The sequence below is a fragment of the Bombus bifarius genome, unplaced genomic scaffold, assembly GCF_011952205.1.
Source record: "Bombus bifarius isolate JDL3187 unplaced genomic scaffold, Bbif_JDL3187 scf7180000009243, whole genome shotgun sequence".
Lineage (NCBI taxonomy): Eukaryota > Metazoa > Arthropoda > Insecta > Hymenoptera > Apidae > Bombus > Bombus bifarius.
This window is the reverse complement of record NW_022884989.1, coordinates 4,301,423-4,323,279: the sequence shown is the minus strand read 5'-3', so window position 1 is coordinate 4,323,279 and position 21,857 is coordinate 4,301,423. Positions and strand designations below refer to the sequence as shown.

At 32.9% G+C, this 21,857-nt stretch overlaps 1 protein-coding gene and 1 long non-coding RNA gene across 5 annotated transcripts; one reads left to right on the top strand and one right to left on the bottom strand.

Moving 5' to 3' along the window:
• Positions 1–417: 417 nt before the first annotated feature.
• On the bottom strand, positions 418–6,656 carry LOC117214808 (ubiquitin-protein ligase E3A). 3 transcript variants are annotated; one of them, XM_033461156.1, is made up of 12 exons: positions 6,074–6,120; positions 5,171–5,306; positions 4,911–5,091; positions 3,712–4,077; positions 3,321–3,631; positions 3,040–3,237; positions 2,643–2,942; positions 2,387–2,587; positions 2,018–2,295; positions 1,720–1,936; positions 1,409–1,644; positions 418–1,318 (listed from the first exon to the last, which is right to left on the bottom strand). In XM_033461156.1, exons 1-12 carry the CDS (start codon positions 6,118–6,120, stop codon positions 1,198–1,200), a joined length of 2,592 nt encoding a protein of 863 aa, XP_033317047.1. In that variant the 3' UTR covers positions 418–1,197. The 3 variants fall into 3 exon arrangements, with proteins under 3 accessions (XP_033317047.1, XP_033317048.1, XP_033317049.1); XM_033461157.1 differs by having other exon boundaries at positions 1,198–1,318; positions 5,171–5,362; positions 6,074–6,656; XM_033461158.1 differs by lacking the exon at positions 6,074–6,120 and adding an exon at positions 5,819–5,949 and having other exon boundaries at positions 1,198–1,318.
• Positions 6,657–6,709: 53 nt separating this feature from the next.
• LOC117214814 lies at positions 6,710–9,137 on the top strand. 2 transcript variants are annotated; one of them, XR_004488944.1, is made up of 3 exons: positions 6,710–6,796; positions 8,114–8,469; positions 8,909–9,137. It is a non-coding gene; the product is annotated as an uncharacterized LOC117214814 (long non-coding RNA). The 2 variants fall into 2 exon arrangements; XR_004488943.1 differs by lacking the exon at positions 6,710–6,796 and having other exon boundaries at positions 7,983–8,469.
• Positions 9,138–21,857: the final 12,720 nt, after the last annotated feature.

The window sequence follows — 21,857 nt, the reverse complement described above, 5'->3', positions numbered from 1 at the left end:
CAAGGGGAGATGTTCCCATTCAAAATGAAATTGCGTGAAATTGTCCGCCGCATCTAACGTCACTTGACAACGTATTATTACAATGCGAGATTCATTTAAATTCGACTATTTTCGCTTTTGTACGTATAGATTTCTTATGTTCCTAAATTGATGCGAAAATAAATGGCGCACGAATTATTCGATAGAACTTTATTTTGTATATTGTCACGTGCATTTTTTGAGAGAGCCGCTGATTACAAACGTTTATACAAATTCATTTCCCGTGTGTTGTGTATAATTTGTATAGAATTTATATATATATATATATAACTCGTATATGTATATATATAAATTAGATACTTTACGTACAATGATAAATCGTGATGTAAAAGGAAATGGAAAGCGGAAAGTTACATACAAACTCGAAAGAAAAAAGGATTTAGCGTTCATGATTCTGCGTTTTTCTTTATCTTCTTCATTACTCTTTTACAATATATAAAATGTCTTGTGTACAATGTGACGATAAACGTCAAAGGGGGTGTTCCTCGGCTTTTTCTTGCGGCATCGAATATCGACTATAGGATCTACTAAATCTACGATACGTATATTTCTACAAATTTTGACCGATCATTCTCGGTTCATTTTCACATACATCACAGTTGCGCATCTCACTATTATTTTTAAGCTGTATGCACTGTATCATGCTGCATCTCACGAATAAAATTAAAATTAACGAGATAAATTGTAGTAGTTTTTTAAAAGCTGACTCGGAAATGAAATGGAAATTCTTTTCCATTGAATCAATGCAGGGAAATACAAATTATCAAAACAATTCGGCAAGACTGGTCAATCAAGTACGTCATTAACGAGTTAAATAACACGGAGACGTAAGAAAGTTTCAAAGCACGTTATCGCAAAGATTTTGTATTACTTTTTGTACAGCAATTCCAGTTTCCGCTTGCATAAGGAGGAAACACATTGGAGGACAACGATCGATTGCGAGGTATTCTCGGTATCAGGAGATGATTTTAGTATTTCTTTTTTATTTTCTTTCACCTTACGAAAGCAGAGGTTTTTAGCATTTCCACGTGTTTGCATAAAATCCGAATAAATACTTCCATATAGCGGGACGAAAAGAGAGAATCTCGAACTCCGAATTATAAGTTCGATATACTCTGAAAGACAGGGGGAGGGGATCGAAGCTTTTTTTATGCCCATTTATAACATGCCGAAACCTTTTGAGTAATTAATTGCTTTCAACAGTCGATCTTGCAATTTCTCTATTGTACTGTAATCTGGCAACAACAATACGTTATAACACGTGTGGGCTATCGGCAATCTAAAATATAAAGCGTTACATTAGTTGTACAATTACAAGTTATTGTGTAATGCTGCAAAATAGGAATGTAACTTTATTTAAAAATTTCACCTGTCAGAATCTGGACCATGTCTTGCAATTACCATTTTTAATCTTGATAAACCACCAACTGGAACTCTGTCACTTCCAGTGGTAAACTGTAGAAGTCTTCGTTGACTTTCTGGTGGTAACGAATGTGCAACACGCCAGAAGTTACGTACTGCTTTGCTATCAACAGTGTAACCACCTTCGTATTCCGTAGCGGCTTCCAATTCCGCAAAGTCAAAAATTTTGCTGCCGCAAACAAGCTGTAAATGAGACATTAATTACAAATAATTATTGATACGATAAAAATATCTAAATCCTAAATAAATTAAATATACTTGTTCAATTTCCTCGGGTCTAAAAAGTAATGCAAGTGGACTTTCATCCGTGACCATTTGGAATCCACGTCTGAATGCTTTGAATTGTCTTTCGACAGATTTATTAAGTAAGAAGTCCGCATAAAGATCTACGAATTCCTTTTTGTTTTCTTGCGTCACAAATATCTCGTCACCATTCTGTTTCAGGTCATGGAAAGATATTGAACCGAAAACATCTCTATGAAATAGCATACATTATATTGGTTATTGTTTATTAGATATGGATTATTCAATAATTATTAATCTATTTACAGCTTACTTGTAAGCCACTCTAAAAGTTTGCATAAATGTTTCTGGCATATCATTTCCAGTATAATCTATCAATTCCTTCAATGTTCGATATAACGTAGGACTCCAGTCTTCTAAATCGGCAAAGCATCCTTTCCTACCAAGCAATTTTCGATAAACTACCATAGAGAAACGTACATCTAGTATTACATTATTGTATATTGCTAGGCCGAGAACGACGCCTATTAGCGTGAAATGTGCGTCACTTTCAAACGATGTTGGATTAAACCATGTCATTTGTGTATCTTCCTATAATAATTTGAGATATATATATATATAAGTAATTTTCCCAATTAAAAAATTTTTCTGAGATTTTAATTAATGGAAATCGCTAAATTACTTGAGTCGTGAACATTCCATAATCAGGATTAAAAATTTCTTCTACAATCAATTGAAAGAATTCTTTAGAGACTCCACCCTCATCAACTCCTTGTTCGCCTTCAAATTCAACGACTAATTGCTTCTTAAGATCAGATGGATTTTCCACTGCGACCATTTCCAATTCGACTAACGCATCATCTATTAAACGATCTCTCCTCACCTATTGTAAACAATTATTAATACGTGTTAGAAGAAGAAATGAAACATATACAAACCTTTAGTCTTAAATAGGGATTAGTAGGCTGTCCAACAACAGTCTGTAGAAAACTCATTCGGCGTTCACTGTACATTCTAATACGGTTATCATAATACAAGCCCAGTGTCTTTGTAGCGGGAGTGAGGATAAAAGCATAATTCATAAAACTAAATTTCATGGGTTCTTCGCTCTTATAGTATGCAAAATCTTTGTCCATTTCTATCGCATCACTAAGTGGTTCATTGTAAAAGTCAGTGAAAGGTATAAATGGTTTTCGTGCATCTAGTGCAGTAATTCCTAATTCCTTAGCTAATGGGTCCTGTAAGAAATTATCATTATTATTAAAATATTAATAATATTTTTGTACGACATTCATAAAATAATTCGATACTTCATAATAATTTTCATAATTTCACCTGAGGAATTTGCGACAGAGATCTCCCAGATTTGTCGTTACTCGTAGATTCACCATCCTCATCTATATTTAAATCAGGTTCATCTAATTCACCAGCTAACATATTTGCATAGTATAAAATTTTCATAACTTTCGTGGGAGCAGTAATAGTGTCCGCATCTTGAACGCAATAATCTCGCGTAAAAGATCCACCTATAACCTGTAGAAATGAAAACTCTTATAGATAAAAAATATTTCGCTATCAAAGCTTTTAATGATTTCATTTGTACTAAATAGTTATACCTTAACAGTTATTAATTCTTGCAGAGCTTGTAAAATACTTGGGAGTCGAGATTTACAATGTTTAGCCCACACACGTGCTAGTTTAGCTTGTGCCACAATAGGGAAACAGCTCAGTGCTTTACAAAGCATATGAAGAGCAAGTTCCAAATATTCACTGTTTCCAAGCATAGGAATTTCAAATACAATTAAAAATACGTTTAACAAGCTATCCATATTATCCCATGGCATAATACGAAATACTCTCAAATCTAGTTCAATATTATCTGCCAAAGTGACTAGTGCATTAACTAAAGCAGATTTGAACACTTCTCCTAAATACCAGAAAAAATTTAAGAAACAATGTATTGATAAGCTTTATTTAAGATGTTTATTTTACAAAACACTTTTTTACCTGGTAAGGACCAAAGAGCAGCAAAAGCTCTTCGCACAGCTGGTAAATCAATGCTAGTATCATCATTGTTAGGAACTGTAGATGATGGTTCACTGCTGTCTTCTTCTTTGTCTTCTCCTTGAATAGATCGAATTGCTTCTTTATCCATATCACCAGGTGGCCTTAATAGACTATCTGAAGCTCTATTAAGAAGTGCAGCCAGAGGAGAGTCATTTTTTACAGTTTTTTGGAAACTAAGACTTAATGCTTTTGCACATGAAAATATCTCTCCCAATGTACGAATTAATAATGAATAAGATCCCTCTGATTTACATCTTTCTATTATATCCAATAGTTTTGCTTCTGTAAGATATGGATCTTGCTTTCCTGTTGACAAAATAATTGAATATTTTTATCAAAACATTTATAAATAATTTACTACTATATGTAATTGTAAAAATGCATTATAATATATATTTAACTATGTATAGTATTTTAAGTTAGAAATAAATAACAAGAAGTAAGAATCAAATACAATATTTATTAACATATACATAGCAACTGCACATGAATTTGATAAACAGTTTTTGTTAAAACTTTTGTAAAATAGTCATATTAAAAATTATATTGACTTTCAAAAACACGTTTTGTGTACCTTTCTCTTTCAATGCATCTGAGATACAAATTAAGTATTAATAATTTTGTAATAAATTGAGAATAACATTTTTTATGAAACTTTTTCTTGCAGGAAAGTTTTTTTGGAGAATAATTACGTTTACGTTTCTTATTCGTTCTATATGTCGATGATGCTTTTGTTCTTTTATATTTTTTTGGTTTAATAATTGAATTGTTATTATAATTTGGAATATGAATTTTATACCTATCTAGTATTCTCTGAAAAATTTCTTCATCTGATATTGATTTATTTGGAATGGAATTACAATTGTAATCTGTTTTGAAAAATTGATGTGAATGACTATCTCTATCCATTGATAGGATAGGAAGTAAAACAGGTGATTTTTCTTTTAAAATTGATTGCTCACAAACCTCCATGTTATTTAGTGATTTGCTTTTGAAAGGAATTTGAGTACTTTTATCTGTTAAAGCTTGAGATGGAGATATTAAGTCATTTGTATCAACAGAAATGTCCTTCTTTACTGGGGATGTAAGAATGTCAGTAGCTGAAGGAGCAGGGCTTATGTTGGAATTTGATGCAGTACCTTCATCTGAACATGTCGGATTCACGCTTTTAACTGGCAAACTCTTAGCTAAAGATGCTGGTCCAGGTTCTAAAGTTGTCCGAGCTACTTTACTAGGTTGCGTTCCATCGCAAAGTCTTGCTTCTTGGGAAAATAATTGAATAGCTTGCGCAGCAGCTTGATTTGGAGTCAGATTTGTTACCTGTTCAAAATATAAATTATATTAGCAACAAAATACTTCCAACAAAAATAAATGTTAACATAGGTTTTAAGTTATGCACTTTTCCACTTGATGCACAGTTTTGATTATCACAATCAGGATTGCCACATCCATCAGTTAATTGATAAAAATATCGCTCGATCAACTTCTTGGCAACTGCACGCTTCATGTCGCTGCAAGGGCTCTTTGCTTCTCCCCTAATAATGTAATAACAGAAGGTAGGGATTACAATATTTGTACTGTAACAGATATTCTAAAACAAAATCAAAAGAAAAATTAGTATTATGTAATAAACGTAAGTTAAACAATTCAATATCTTTTATAATGTTAAAATATCTTAACATTTTGATACATAAAGGATAATTCAATCAAGACTTATTAGTATTTGTGTGTTTTCGTACTTTGCAGTGAATTACAAGAGTTTAAACATAATCATAACCTACAAAGTATATGCATATGATTTTCTAGCAGGTTATATTACATTTATATATACATTTAAAGAATTTTGAATTTCTAGTATTTGGCAATAGAATTGCGTAAAAGTTCTCTTCCGTATTAAACATAAAAATAAAAATTTTGCTATAAAAGCCCGGACACCAAATCGAGCATAGTAACGACATAAATAAAAGAAGCGAATTTAATTAAATTAGAAATGTTTTCCGATGCTTGTAATTCATTTAACTAAGAACACATGCTTGTGACATGTTACCAATGATTCGCGGTGTTGCCAATTAAAGAATGACAGTTCAGAAAAAGGATCAACTTCTCAATGTTGGGAAGCGAATGGAGTCGTTGCACCAAAACAAAGCACGTTAAAAATAGTCTAGCCTCGTAGATTCGTACGATATTATATTTCGCGATATATGCAAATAGTGTGTCGTACTCGAAGAACCAGTGATAAAAGATAGGGGTAAACAATGACGAAGAAAGTTCTAGATAAGTGGTATAGAATATCAATATACACCTGGAAGCGTGATCTTCCCCAGGGTCTTCTTGGCCCCTGTTGCTCATAGACCGTGAATCTTCAAAATTTTGTCTCCCTCTCTGTCGGTCGTAATAGGAAATCTCACCACGACCGTTTCTTCCGTTTGTTTCGGGGTATCGTCGAACCACTTATACACTAACACTAAATTTAGTTAGACACTTTCTTATCGACGGTTTTCAACCACAATGTTCGAGTTACCAAGTTAATACGTTTTTACAACGTATTACGTATTTGCTGTACACACTTTAGAATAGAATAGAGAAAGAAAGACGAAGTACATAGATAGAAAAGTATTAGAAAGGGAGAGGGAGAGAAAAAGAGAGAGAAAGAGAACGTAGTATGGTTTTGAGCTGGAGGTATATTTGTCTGTAACTTGAAACGAATGTTTGATCGAGGTTAAGTGAACACTGCGAACGTGAGTGCACAACCGTTACAATGTCCGTTGATCGTGTGACTCGTCGATCTCGTTGCTACACGAATTTTTCAAATCAATATTACAACACCGAGAGGGAGGAAAAAAAAATTATTTTACGATTCCTTCTTGACTGCTGTCTACTGTTCTACACGGCCACGATCAGCTGCGATTATCGAGATTCTCGATTAATCGGGCACAGCGATATTTCTCGATTTATCGATAACTCGACCAAATGTGACCTAGATCATGCGACAAGATCGTTTTAATGCTTTTGATATTAATTTTTAGTGAGTATTAATATTGATTTTTATAATAATCAATATTATCAATAAAATATCAATAAAATATATTTAATAGAGTTTATACATACATTAATATTAATAATCGATCGTGGTCGTACTAATATACATACATACATATGCGTAAAAGCAGGAAATACTTACATATGTATATGTAAATATTTCTTTCGTATAGAAATGGTCACGCATATTTTTGTCTTATACTTTTTAATTACCTAGTGTAACATTTCATTTCTTATTTTTTATTATAATTTAATTTACCTATAAACTCTATACTTAATATTCGTTTTTTAGTATTGTCTCAATACTCCTTTGTTATTGTTATCTATAAATTACGAAACTCCATCTTGAATATTGTAAAAGAACACAAGAGTCGATTAAAAAGTGAGTGGTGAACTTGAAAGTCTGATATTTTACGCAATAAAATTTAAATTGCGTTTATATATTAATACCAAAACATTGGAATGTTTTACTTAACTTCGGTTCAGCTCCATCTAGTACATATCGTACATATATATGTATATACACATATACAGCAGTTTCATGTTTTGTCGATAAAGTTTCCTCATTTAAAATTCCTCTTTATATCGAATAAAAGATACGAGACAATCTAATCCATGAATTCGTCAGAGAAAACTTGTTAAGAATATTTCGTTCTTTTCTTCCGATGCTGAATTCCATCTACCTTTTTCTTAAAAAGATAATAGAATTTTTAATGAACTAAATTACGCATACCGTCAGCGAGATTTCTTACAGAGAAATAAAGGAGGACGTTCTTTTTATATTTGAGAACATCATGTGATAAAGTATAGTGGAAAAATTTGGAAATTGAATGGAAAATTTTCTTCGTCGTCTTCATTTGCCTTTTGTAATCGGGTATAATGAACATTCTCATTATATATTTAGATATCAAAAGGAATGAGAATGGATATAGCTTCTTTCCGAAGCAAGCACAAAAACATAATAATCTACTCATTAATTTAGATTACTCTAAATTTAATTGATTGATAACGTTGATTATGTTAACTATTAATCTTCGAGTAAATCCAACCTACGATATTTTATTCCAAAATATGTATAAACGTATGAATGTATATAATATTGTTACACTTAGTTTTAACTGCTTTTTTATTACGAAAAAGTTTAGCAATATTCATTAATAAATAAAAAAAAATGCATTAAGGATACTTACAAAACTTCGAGCTATTTAAAAGCACGAAGTATGGAATAAAAATGTGGTAGAAGATCCTACATATTTAACGGTGAAGTTTCTCAAAGAGAATATCGATTTCATGCTAAATCTAGCATGCATTATCACGGACGGCGCCGAGTATAATTCCTTGGCCGATTTCGTGACAATGAGTAAACGAGGAGCAAACCTGGGTTGGAAAAGTTTGAAGTCAGCGGAGTCTTTCGACAATTTTCAACGGGTTCGGGGCGAATATAAAAGGGAAATTGAGCTTTCGGGACGAAACGAGGGTCTAAGGCGAACAGGAAACCATTAGTTCACAGGAAAAAGGGTGAAATTATTGATGCCAAATGGTGCCACTTGGCCAGACATGCGAATAATGCTGCTTCTCCGGTCACGCCTTTATACATATACGCAAACTGCGTTTCGTACCAACCAGGGACCATAATTGTTACAACCAAAATTAAGAAAGGTATAGTATAGCAATTCATATCTTTTGATTTTAAGTGATTCTGATCAGAAATAACCATTACAAATAATTTTTTCATTATTTGTTTCATGTATATGTACATACGTAAATATTGTGATACGTAGCGATCAGTAATGTGTGTGGAAAATATGCATGGTTCATCCAAGATAGCGTTCGTTTTCACGTTTAGTAGCGTCTTAAGAATACTTAATGCGTATGTGACTTTTCTGTGGATACCTGAAAGGGGGACTATCGCGATGCGCGTATGAAATTTGTATAACATTCTTTATGTGCTATTATTTATTAATTATTTATGGAGGCAAAAGATTGGAGGAAATATTAATCCTGTTTACTTGGAAATTCCATCAAACGGTTTCCGGTATGCTGTTATGGATTTTAATGACTAGACAGGTATAATGTTTAATGTGGATTTTTCTTACAGAACGTCGTGCAGAATGGTTTACGTCTTCAAATGCCATAACCTTCTTCTCTACGACTTGTACGAGGTAAGTTGCTGCCCACGTATCGTTAGATTTGAGGATCCCTGTGCACCCCGTTGCTTAGGCTGACCTAATTTCGTTCATGTAAGGAGGTTTGCCCGCATACAGGGATCTTTCGACCGATCTTTAATTGTCAATAACTAAAATACAAAGCCGAAAATGCAATTTTTTAATTCTTGATTTTCGTCTTATTTCGACATCAAGAATCATCCCTTAAATTTTCAAATACCTGTATTCGAACATTCTGTTTATTTATTGTATTTATTACAGCATTTGCATCCTAATTAATTAGGTCTTAGGAATATTAAATCTCGTATTATAAGTAGAACACTTTGATACTACAAAAATGAAATATAAAATATGTATACCAATACTTTTTGGACTGATTGATGGTATAAATTTCTTTTTATACCATCTTTTTACATTTTGATTGTAAACAATTTTTTTTTGTACTACTTTCAACCGTCGTCAATTTCTGTTAACATTACTGATAATAAACAATACCTAGAGGAAACACATTAAAATTGGATTCCTACGGTCGAAGTGCAATTATAATGACTATATTAATTACTAGTAGTGTTAATAAAAATTGACAATGATGGAAGATAATAAGAAAAAGTTTTCGCCCGTGATAATGATTACTGACTTACTGACAAACTAGGAAACATTGACAACTACTAAAAATTTTTTACCACTGATAATGGTTGTTGGTGACCAAAAAGAGATATCACATAATATGATCATCAGTACAAACAAAGAAATATTAATCATTCGTAATAATTATCCGTGTAACCAGATCACTCAAAAATTAATATTTTTGATTCGTTTAATTTTCTGCTTTCGACTAAAATAATAATTACGTTTGTCTCAATAATTTTCTCGTAAAAACGAAAGGAAAAATATGTTATTTTTTACCTCTGGCTTGAATACGTTTTTCACCACTTTCTTGTTAATTGCAACGTTAAAAACACGCGTCGTTCGAGCATTACGTTCCGTGGCTCCGTTAACTTTGTGGGGAAGGAAACACGGTCGGAAAGTGCAGGGAAAAGGAAGAAACGGAAGTTTTGGTTAACGATCGCGAGGTTGCAATTATTTTTGCGTTTGAATTTTTCCCAAGTCTTAAAAACAGGAAAAGAGCAACATTTTTATAAAAAGTAATTTCGAGATCAAAGTTTGATTCCGCCACGTGTATGCGGTTAAAACAGAGGTAAATTATACTTGTTGGAATATGATTTTCTAGCAATTATTTAGTTTGTGTCTATTTTTCCCCTTTTGTTCGATTATGTTTTACATGATATTATGCGGACGTGAATATTCTGTGTACGATATGAATATTTTGCTATTCAGAAGTGCTCGCATATAACTTTTGCTACTCAGGTCCAAGATGTGAAAAATTCTCTCAGTTTCTTACCACATGCGTATGAATTAAAAATATTTTAAACGTAGAAGAATATGAACATAAAAAGATAAGAAAATAGAACGTGATTATTATGCTCTATTTTATATACAAATGATGGATAATTAATTTAGCACAGAATCGATATGTTGTGATACATAAATGTAGGAAATCAGATTAAATAAATTTAGGATGGACATCTATATTTAGAATATTTTATTCGTTTTAAAATCTCTAGAGAGGCAGAAAAGGAATTTCTGATATATTTTCGAACTTTTATTTCTATACTCAAGTGGTGTTTTATATTTTACACTTTATCATAATTGAAATTGACGACTAAACACACTCGAAATTATTTTTACACTCTTTTAAATACATTCATCTTTGCAGATTTAGAAATTTCCTCAATAACTTGAATAATGGATAATGTGTGCTATCGACGAATTATCAAGTTTTTAAGTTGACAGTGTAATTTAAAGTTCTCGAGATCGCTCTCGTAGCAGATAGCTCGGACCATTTAGCCGGATGATCGAGAGTCGCTGATTAGACAGAAATCGGTGCTCGTGTGAGTAAGGTGTCATCAGTAATTTGGTGCCGAGCCAACTACTCCAGATTTTTCGATGATACACATCTATATCTATCCTCGAAATATGTCAAAGGTTTATAACAGTATGTTTTCTTCGAAGACGATGCAAAAGGAACATTACTCGATTTGATACGCCCTCGAAATCTTTTAATAGCTACCAAAAAATCGATGTTCGATTTTTCTTTTGGCAACGAAAGTTTCCACATCGAAAAGTTACCACAAGTTCAATTATAACTTATCGTCTTGATATGCAGTAAGGAGCAAAACCGAGCCAATAGTAACAGCTTTTCTGTAAATTATTATCTATCGTCATAAACAATAAGGAATATGGAAAATAAATGTAACACATACGATTGTCATGGTTAAAGAAAATGTAAAAAATTCTTTTACAGTATAAGTCTTCTTTATTTATCTGTAGTAAAAAGAATCGATTAACCCATTTTTACACCACGTTATCAAAAGTTCAATATTTACAGTATTAGTATTTTGTTCACAACTCTTTTGCTTATAAAATAGCATTAATACGTCTTGCAATACTCTCTACAAGAATTTGATAATAATCCGAAGGTATTTGTTCCCATTGTTCCAGAATTCTATTATGCAATTCCATAATTGACGATGGCAATGAATCATGCGAATCACGCATTCGTCTTTTTCATAATCCTCATAGATTCTCTATGGAGTTGAGGTCTGGGCTTTGTACAGGTCAGTGCAAAACTAAACATTTTTGAGTTCCCAACCAATTCTGTACGTTTCTGGCTGTGTGTTGTGGCTATTTTTATTTATTATATTTTCTTCCACGAATGGCATATTTTCAATAATATCTGGGAGATGATGTTGCAAGTTATCTTTGTACAGTGTATGGTAATGGTAATAACTGGTAATAACGCAAAGTATATAATGTTGAGCTAATTTTAATTAAATCATATCGTAGGGGATTAGTTAAATTAACTTAACATGTAAACTGATGTATTCGTCTCTTACAAAACCTTGTGGATTCACCACAATTTTTTTATTTCTTCGAATTTATTAGGTCATACCCTTCTTCAACTGTTTTATATTAGAATACTTCTTTTTAGTCAACAAATGATACAAAAGTAGAGAATCGAAGAAAAAGAAAATAGACTTATCATGTTTTTCCTATGGTCATTAAATACTATAGTATTGTGGATCATCGATTTTGATCTCTTTAATTAGTTGTGTTATTTTCAGGGATATGAAAAGACTTTATTTATAAAAATTCTATTGTATCGAGGGATAATTTTTTCGTGGGTGTAGGAAACTTCAAGATCACCTTCGTATTTTTTTTAAATAACACATTATATTTTTTATGCCTGGTAGAATAACCTCTAGATAATAAATAAATTCAGCACATATTTTTACAAAATTTTTTTCTGAAAATGTTGATATAAAAATACAAACTAACATCAGATTCTTATCGAGATCGATCCGTATTTTTAACATAAATTAGTTTCAACACTGGGATCAACGCTGTCTACCTTTAATACCGAAACATATTGCATATAGTCAGTCGATGTTAAAGCAATATGACGAAAATAAGCTAGTCTGAGCGAAAGCTGTACGTTTTTAATGTAATAATTCTAAACACAAAAACTGCCATTTTGACTGATTTAGCAGTTTCAGTGATAAATATGATAAGAATGTGCCGTAAGCGATTACAATTTATGGACTTTCGTCACGATCTTGCAATTTCCGGCTCATCGAATGTTGGAAATGCACGCCAGATAGTGGCCATTCGAGAGTTGTGCAGGATAATAGACCAGTGGAGAGCAGATACGCTCCGCTGGAATCGCGAGAGGAAATCATTAAACTCTCGCGAAGGTCTATTCAATCTTCGAAGCAAAGACGCACTGGCACAGAAGAAAATATGCGATCTATCGATCTGACGGCTCGAATTTAATCAAACCAAGAGAAAAGCGTCCACAGTCGACCCCCTTTTTCTCTTTTTTCTTTTCTTTTCTTCCTTTTTTCTTTTTTTTTTTTCGAAGCCAACACAGCCTCGCGAGACAATCGTTGTCGTTATCGCAGACGAAAGCAAAAACTCTTTCAAAAAAGCAGGAACAGAATGAAGTAAACAGGCTTTTTTTCACAGTCGAAAAGCTGGAACTGGGGTGGCGAACACGATAGAGATTCTGCGAATGGGAAGCAGAAAAGTACACGGATTTACAGAGACCAGGGGTCGCTTGATAGGGGATGAAGCTTCCGCTTGGATGCGGCCGAGTTTCGATCAAGGCCAACTTTGCCATTCGTTTGTTACCCTTCACCCCTTCTACGTCTATCTATCTTTCCGTCCCTGCGTATTTCTTTCCATCTACCTCTCTTTGTCGCTCTATTTTTATTCTCATCTTTTATTCGCCCCTTTTTGTGATACTTCACGCTTTTTTTCATTGCTCTCGCTGTTATCGCCACCTCCGTTTGGTCCGATTGTTTCTCCTTTTTCTCCTTTCCTGTTTCCCTACGAAATTGTATCGTACATCCTGCTTGGTCCATTGAATATTCGTAAAAACATGTTCCATCATAGAGAATATGTTCGAGCGATCGAAATAGATAAACAACTGGTTTATTGTATGCAGTGACTATAGAAAATATATGCACGTCCCATTGTCTTCTAATGAAGTAGCTTTTTTATCAGCTTCTATATCTCGTTTTCATATTGAATTTTTCTTGTCGTGTAAGAATACTAGCAGATCATCTAATTCATTGGCACGTAAACGCTATAATAAGTACGGTGGATGCATACAATATCTCTTCAGCTACTGTATGTTAGTTTAGTCAAGTATCCGATTGTATCGATGTATAAGTATCTCGTTTTCCAGTGAATGTTTCTAGCCAATCACAAACCGATCAAAAACTCTCCAATGCGATTAAACACTGTTCAGAATACACTACAGTATGCGTAAGATTTTTCAAAGTTCCGAGATAAAAATTATTATTACAAAATGTTTGAAAGTTATTCGATCAAGTGGCCAAGTTTTCATAATATTACAGGTCGCAGAGTTGAGAATTTAAGGTCTTAGACTTGGACAGGTTTGAGATCTGGAATCTTAAATTTGGAGCCAACGGTTGGTGATTAGGGTCTAAAAGCTCGAGCTTCGTTGGAAGTTTACGGCTTGAGTTTTAGAGTCTGAGTTATTAGGAATTGGATTTGCAAGCTCGTGACTTTAGATCCGCGGTACAGAGTACTGAAAAAAATTGCACATATTTTCTGTCCTCAACCTTTATCTTTCCTTTGTTTCCTTTTGTTTACGTAATTTAATACTAGGAAAAGCTTCCTTTGTTGAGATTTCCCGTTGAGAAATGCGGAGATAATATATTACGCAGTAATATAGAAGTGCGACTACTGTGTCAATATTTTCTCTTTGCACAATATCGTTGTGCGGCGAACGTAATAGAAGATGCGGGAAAAGCAAAAATCGGCTTGGAGGGACCTTTATTTTTGTGATCAACAGCGAAGAATATTTTTCGCAAAATAATTTAACATCTGATACAAAACAATGCATAGATATACAGGGTAGTTGGTAACTGGTGGTACAAGCGGAAAGGGGGTGATTCTACGCGAAAAAAGAAGTCGAAAATATAGAATAAAAATTGTTCGTTTGAGGCTTTGTTTTCGAGAAAATCGACTTTGAATTTTCGCTCGGTACGCGTGCACTTTATCGCGTCTCGTTATAACGGATCTCACTGTAGATCTTTGTCTCGATGAAAAAATTAAAAAAAAAATTTTATTCTATATTTTCGACTTCTTTTTTCGCGTAGAATCACCCCCTTTGCGCTTGTACCACCAGTTACCAACCACCCTGTATATACTTAGAATATTTCGATTTCTATATCGTTCTGTTATTAAAAATACGTACGTCACCCAATTATTTATTTAGGAAAATGCTCTTGAAATTCATGCGCCTAAGGAGAGGAATGATAAAAAGGAAGAGAATAGAGGCAGCAAGACATTCGTGTCTAACTTTGTTCCTGTAGATTCCAGAGCTCCAGCAGAAACGAGCCTCCTTTTTTCTTTTTTTGAACGCCTTGTGATACACACTACATAGTGCACATGTTAATTCATTTACAGATTTCACCTGTGTATAGAATAATTACAATGTTACAAATCGCGCCCAACAGTTTGTCGATAAATTTCATTTGCGACTCGATAATTCAGTTTAACGTTGGTCCTATTAACGAATCTCGGCTTGGTCACCTCTGGATCGATCGCACGTATGTATTTGCGTGCTAGATAAACACATGGTAGCATCGTGGCCTCCAGACGCGTAAACACGATTCACCTTTCATGGTTGATCAACTTGATTACCTCCGTTTCGCTGGGAGGTCAGAGATAAATTATGGACCGCGTTTAATTAACAAGTACGATGCATTGATTATCGTTACAAATCATCGAGGACAACACTCGTGAAGAAGACGAGACTTCTTTCCAAGTTGCTGGATTAATAATTTTGACTTAACTTAAAATAAAACGCGAAAGACAAGAATGATGGAAAATCAGAGACATAGGTCAAATATTAAATAGATTTAATATTCTTGTATATTTCTTTGGATTCCTAATCATTTTTCTGTGAAACAGAAATCTAGATTTTGGTAGCAGGAAATTTAATTAGTTAAATCTTAATAGTCTACCACTCTTCCGAAATTTAATATACGGTTTGAATGTACGCGAGAATAAAATTCGTTGAAATCAGATCGATGCGATTGATAAAGTTTAATTAACAACAAAAGACGTCCTTTTAAATATGCTCCAGGTATTTATATCTAATTGAATTCTGTTCCAACATTCGAAAACTCTAAGACGAAATAAATTTCAATGGTTATCATTAAATATTGAAAGTGTTTCTTTTCTTTCTGCGTTCTTTCTCAAAATATCATAACGAGTATTTTATTTTGAACGTTCTACATATTTTTCATATTATATACATCTTATACGATCTCGCACATGCATATTTGCTACAGACATGTATTAGTAATATTATCTAGAAAATAATATTGGTCAAATCGGTGACCTTTATATATAAATTTCTACCACAAATGTATCTCTAATTTGTACAATATTGACATTATATCCATTATAGACGCAAATATTTATCAATAAATCGATCGTATTTAGAATTGTTGTAGTCGAACCAAATCAAAGTTAAAATTTTACTATCCAATGCTATGATTCATTCCAATCGTCACAGCTTCTTCTTTAATAAAAATTACTGGAGGAAAGAAACTCGACTTCCGCTGACGTGGAAGACCTGATTCGACCTTCACATACTCATTCTCGTTCTACGCTCACGATACCAATCGTCAATCGATATACATAGGTATTCGGTGGGCCGAGCTTCGTTACCGAATCTCCTCACTCGCAGGTGTCTCTTCTCGAGCGAGCAACTTTAAAGGGAACTCGATATGAGAACGAGAACGGCTGAAGGTCAAGATGGGATTAAGGATGTCGGGAGCGAAGAAAGTTGAAGGCGAATCGGATAAGACGTTTTTACGGGTTTCGTAGCTCTTGCGGGGTCCTTTGGCAATTTTTAGAAGGATACAAAGTAGAATTTGTATATTTTTATTTGCGGAGGGACGGAGGTTCGACTACAACATCGCGTCGATTAACAAGAACTTCACCTGATTTATTATGCTTTTTGTGCAAGTAACTTGAATATTTTCGACAGTCCATTTTATATATTTAAGACAATGTTTTTATATCCTTTTGTAATTTTTTATTACGAAACATTAATTGAATCTTCTAGAAAGATTGTATTAGACAAGATTTTCTGTTTTTATATCTCTTTTGCTATTTATATATGAAAATCTTTACCATTTTCATTAGCGTCGAAAAATATTAAATTCAATTTTCAGTTTCTAAATTTTTGTTTCAGAGTTAGCGTTGATTAGACTTTTAGTTTCTGTTTTCTTTGCGAAACTTCAAATCCCTGTTACAGATTATCAATTTTAGTACTGATGTCCATACTAATTTTCAATCTTTTATCCTCTGTCTTTGTTAGAAAACACGTGAATTAATATTTATCAATGATTCTGAAATCCTTCGAATTCTTCATTGAGAAAGATCTACAAACATTCAACGTCTTTAAACATGAAATTGATCGATCGACTTATATATATCACGATCCAACGATACATTTTTACACGTTAGAATTCTTGCGTTATTATATTCTAATCTTAATTAAAAATTCTACATCAGTCGGTTCCCGTCATTTTTATGTTAATTTCTATTTTAAATGAACTTTATCACGCCACACAGATAACATTTAATTCCTTTTTATGCCATTAAAATTTTGTTTAGTAGAGGTCGTAAATCAGATCTGTGCGGGGGCCACATGTTGCTATATCACCGTGATTATGACGTCAGCGTTTTCGTCATCGACTCTTGAGTAGGTGGGCAGTAAATTCTTGCCATGTCATCCGCTGTTACAGTTATCCTCCAAAATTTAGCTCGACTCATGATTCGGTACACTGTGGTTAGTACCTACTTACACCCACGGTTAATGATGTCATTAACACGATTAAATAGGTGCATCTCCTTAATGATTGGAAAATCAATGTAACAGTTACACGGTATACGATAGTACATACAACGTTATACAGTGTATAACATCGTGTATAAGCATTAATTTGAAATTTTGGTACAACATGTCACTGCTAGAAACGTGAAAATCAATATTTTGGATATTTAAGTCGGTAGATTCTGAAAGGGACCAAATAATTCGTGTAAATAAATACGATACTTTCCTAATTTTCCCTCATAATTAAATTGCTAATAGATTAGATAATGGCTTTTGTTTGTACTTCATTATTCTCTATAGAATTACAAATTTTTCAGATTATTAGGATAACCGTAGGCAATGGCGAATAATATACAATGTGATATAATACGATACGAGACAAATATGATACCAAATATAGCGTATGACAGTGTACTTTAATGTCGGCGTTGTCTATCAACGTAAAATCATGTGCATAATCTATTCTTTAAGTTTTCTATATTAAGAAAAACGCGTAGGCAGCGGCTGCGGTTTATCATAGTCGAGCAGCCGCATGTAATAAAATTGCAAAATGTTCGTTAAACTAAAACGTGATACCTACGATTAAAGAACGTTCATGTAAAATCTAATTTTGCCTCTATCGATGTACAGTCTATAGTTTTATGGATACTTTCTTGCAATTTTGCTTCCTCGAGCATTTGATTTTATCCGATCAATCGTTAACACATTCTTGTAATAAAAATCTTGTTAGTTTATTAAATTTTCGTAAATATCCAAGCTATCTTTGTAGCTATACCAAGAGTTTCTATTTTTTTTAAGCACTTTCATAATGTCTTTCCAAATATTGTTTAACAATAATTCAAGCTCTCTTAACTATGTTAAATAAACGCGATTTAAAAAAAAACTTTGACATAAAATTCATGCCAATCTTGCTATTTTTAAAATCCGATAATTATTAATTATTAACCTTTTTAGGACTAAATTGTTTTCAGCCTATAAAAAAGATTGTTTCGTAAGGTATTAGTTAACCAATAGATATATGTCTTCGGTAAAACTGATCTTAGAATTTTAATTACAACAAAACCATCTGAAAAGATGTGTTCCTATTATTCATAATTAAAAACGAAACTAATTTTTCTTACAAAGTAGAAAACATTTCGATTCTGAGAGGATTGATAATTAGAATATCGAGATTAGAAACAGCATCGTGTTCTGTGCTACAAATTTTATTTAATCTTTTATTTAATCAGGAACCCTATTTTCTATCGTTACACATTGAAATAAAAGAACACCGACTAGTGATATGATGTTGGATGACATCGAATCGCAACAATGCAACCCCCTCACAATGCCACTTCAAGAACGTGAACTCTTGCCCGCCCTGTTCATCCTCCAATTTAACACTTGCGTGACTGTTTCCATTCACGTCGAGCGGATAACAGCGAGTATTATCTAGGCCATGTAAATTACTTTCGGTAATTTGGCTGTGGCCGAGTAAATTTCTATAGGAGGCACGAATCGATCGCCTAATCAGACCTGAAATCGGTTATTCCAGATCGAAACATTATACTGGAAACGTGAGCCAGTAAATATGTATGGCTTTTACGAATTGTTAAGACTATAATAATTTATAAAAAGTATTCAGTATAACAGGTATTCTGTGAAGTATCTTTTAAGTTCCATTATGTAGAAAGTTTTACTGTACTGTGGTTTGTATCTCGAATTGGAGCATAATTGAAGTGGAAATGTAAGAGGGAAAAGGTGAACAGTTCAAAGTGTTAAATAATAAATATTCTGTGAAATATAATTTTGAAATAATAATATCTTCTAAATTTCATTATGTGGAACGTTTCATTGTACATTTCCTCCATTTCGAATAATTGAAAAAGCTTGGTATCGTTATGTAGAGACGTTACACATACAGAGAACGATATGCGCAATTTGAATAAACTATAACTTCTTCATAATTGTAACGAAAGGAAAATGTTAGAGGAGAAAGGTGAATAGTTCAAAGAGTTAAACAATTATTTACACTCCTGTTTAAAGGTTCGCAGCATGTTAAGATTTCAAAAGAAATAATGGCTTTTTGAAGTAAATAAAAAATCTATTGGTAAAGAAATATTATTCTTTTATAGTGTTAAGATTGTGTTTAATTACAACAACTGAGATCAATATTCGAAAATTTAGAAAAAATATGCGTCTCGATAAAATAAAATATTTGTTGCTATACGGTACTTGTAGCTTATTTTTCAACATAGTAAACTAGTTAGCTACTATAGACAAGTATATCCGCCAATAATGTCACGCGTATCACAGTTCCGAATACTAATGTGAGCTACTGTATATTTAACAAAGTATCAATTATAATATTTATATTTCTCAGAAAAATCCAAGAAAAATTTTCCTTCGTCCAAGAAAGCTGACGGTTGCCCAAATATAGAAAATACAAATTCAGGAAATTATAAAATGGAAATTTCATCGGTTTCAGAAGTTTTGTTTTAACGCGAAAGGTAGAAGAGATCATTCTAAAATTCCACCTGCTCTGTCGATTTTTATTACTACACGCGAAATACAAAGTTTAAAAAATTATGTAAAAAAATGTAAATTTGGAGTTTTAAATTTATGACAAACTAAAAGTACCTAAACAAAGCATAATTTTAAAACCTTTCCACGTTGCATGCAGGTGTATTTGTCTAATTCAACGATAACATACCGCTCCAAATTTTTTCCTTTCACGCGCCGTGGCATATTTCAGTGAAATTGTATGGCTTGACAAATCATCGTAACGCGTTTTTTTCTGCTTTCTGATACGCTAGAACAAAGGACTTTTCACCCCAGCGTCATGCTGGCGGTGATACTTCCATTACGCGTAGCATCGCAATGAAGGAAGAGAGAAAGATGACTCGAAGTTGGAAAAAAAAGAGAAAAGAGAGCGTGATCGATGAACAAATAGATAGGTCGGCCGACCCGAACATAAAATATAAGAAGTGTTCACGTGTGTACGAAAGGTGACGTAAGAAGGTGCATGGAAATAGAACATTGACTTTTTATTTCGTTTCTTCTAATACGAACGAATAGCGAACCATTTTTAATCATTCGAATTGGTTGTGTTTCGATTTTTGTTTTGGTCTTGTACCAAGGCATAAAATATTGAACATTTTGCCGAATAGGAAAGAATTTCTAATTCCTCATTGTATTTTTAACCAGTGTGGCTTTGGTACTTCCACGTTCCAATTTTGTTCTCATGTCAACAAGTAAAAAGATTTCTAGTGTTTTAAAAGAAGAAATCATATGTGCGTATAATAATTCATTCAAAGTGAAATATCTTTTGATGCTAGAAAAGTATAATTGGATAGAGAATCACCGGAAAAACACAATATTAAAGAGAATTCTGTCTTCTATTTTCGAAATTATTTTGCCACTTCTCAAATTTTTTATGTCAATTTTTTACGCTCGAGTTTCATCAGAAAGAGGAAAAACACCTTTGGTGTTTTAAGAAAATAGACGAGGAATCAAGCATACCGTAATGATGAATTTTTCATATTTTCTTGAAATTTGAATCGAATAGCATTTCTCTATTGTTTATTGTACGCGTGATTTTTCAATGAAACTTTTCATACGAATGATTTTTACGTTTTTATTTGGTTTTTTTACTCGATAGAGGCAGTTAAAAGTAACGCTAGTTCTTGCTTCCATCACTAAATATTAACATTGTCAACTTGCATTAAAAAATGGATAATATTTGAAGGCCACATAGTTTATTTAATTTTTGTTGGCGTTTTGAACAATATTTACAGCATGAAAGTTATTTCTCTAGAATTAACTTCTCATGTTTTAAATAGTCAAATAATTTTATTTTATTATGTTCCTACCTTTAGTTTCTAAAAATAAATTTTTAACAAAAGCGTTTATCTTTTTACTGACGTTATTAGTCGCCTTTAGATTTAAAAATTTAATAAGTAAACAATTAGTCGATACCAGACGACCATTTTTCGACTCTTAAAAATTACATTGTTATTGAATTTTAGAAAGAACAATATTTTTTTATTAAGCACCATTTATATTGCAAAACACTTTTCTAAAATTTCTATTTCACCAATACTTTCGTCCAGCTTATAAAATAGACTTGTCGTCACTACATTGACCTTCCACTGCGTAATAAAAACCGTAGAATAATAATTGCCTGAAATTATTCTACATTCAAAAATAAGTTGAAAAGAAAGAATAAAGTTTTGTCGTGCGGGGTCCAGGTTCCCGGAAAATCGAGTTTCAAAAATTCGTCAAGTACACCTGCACTTGCAGTTAGAGAACTCCCAATGGTACGCGTTGAGCGTGGTTATCGATGAAGAGTCGACGACACCTATTCCAAACTCGATTTTCACGAGAACAAGGCCACC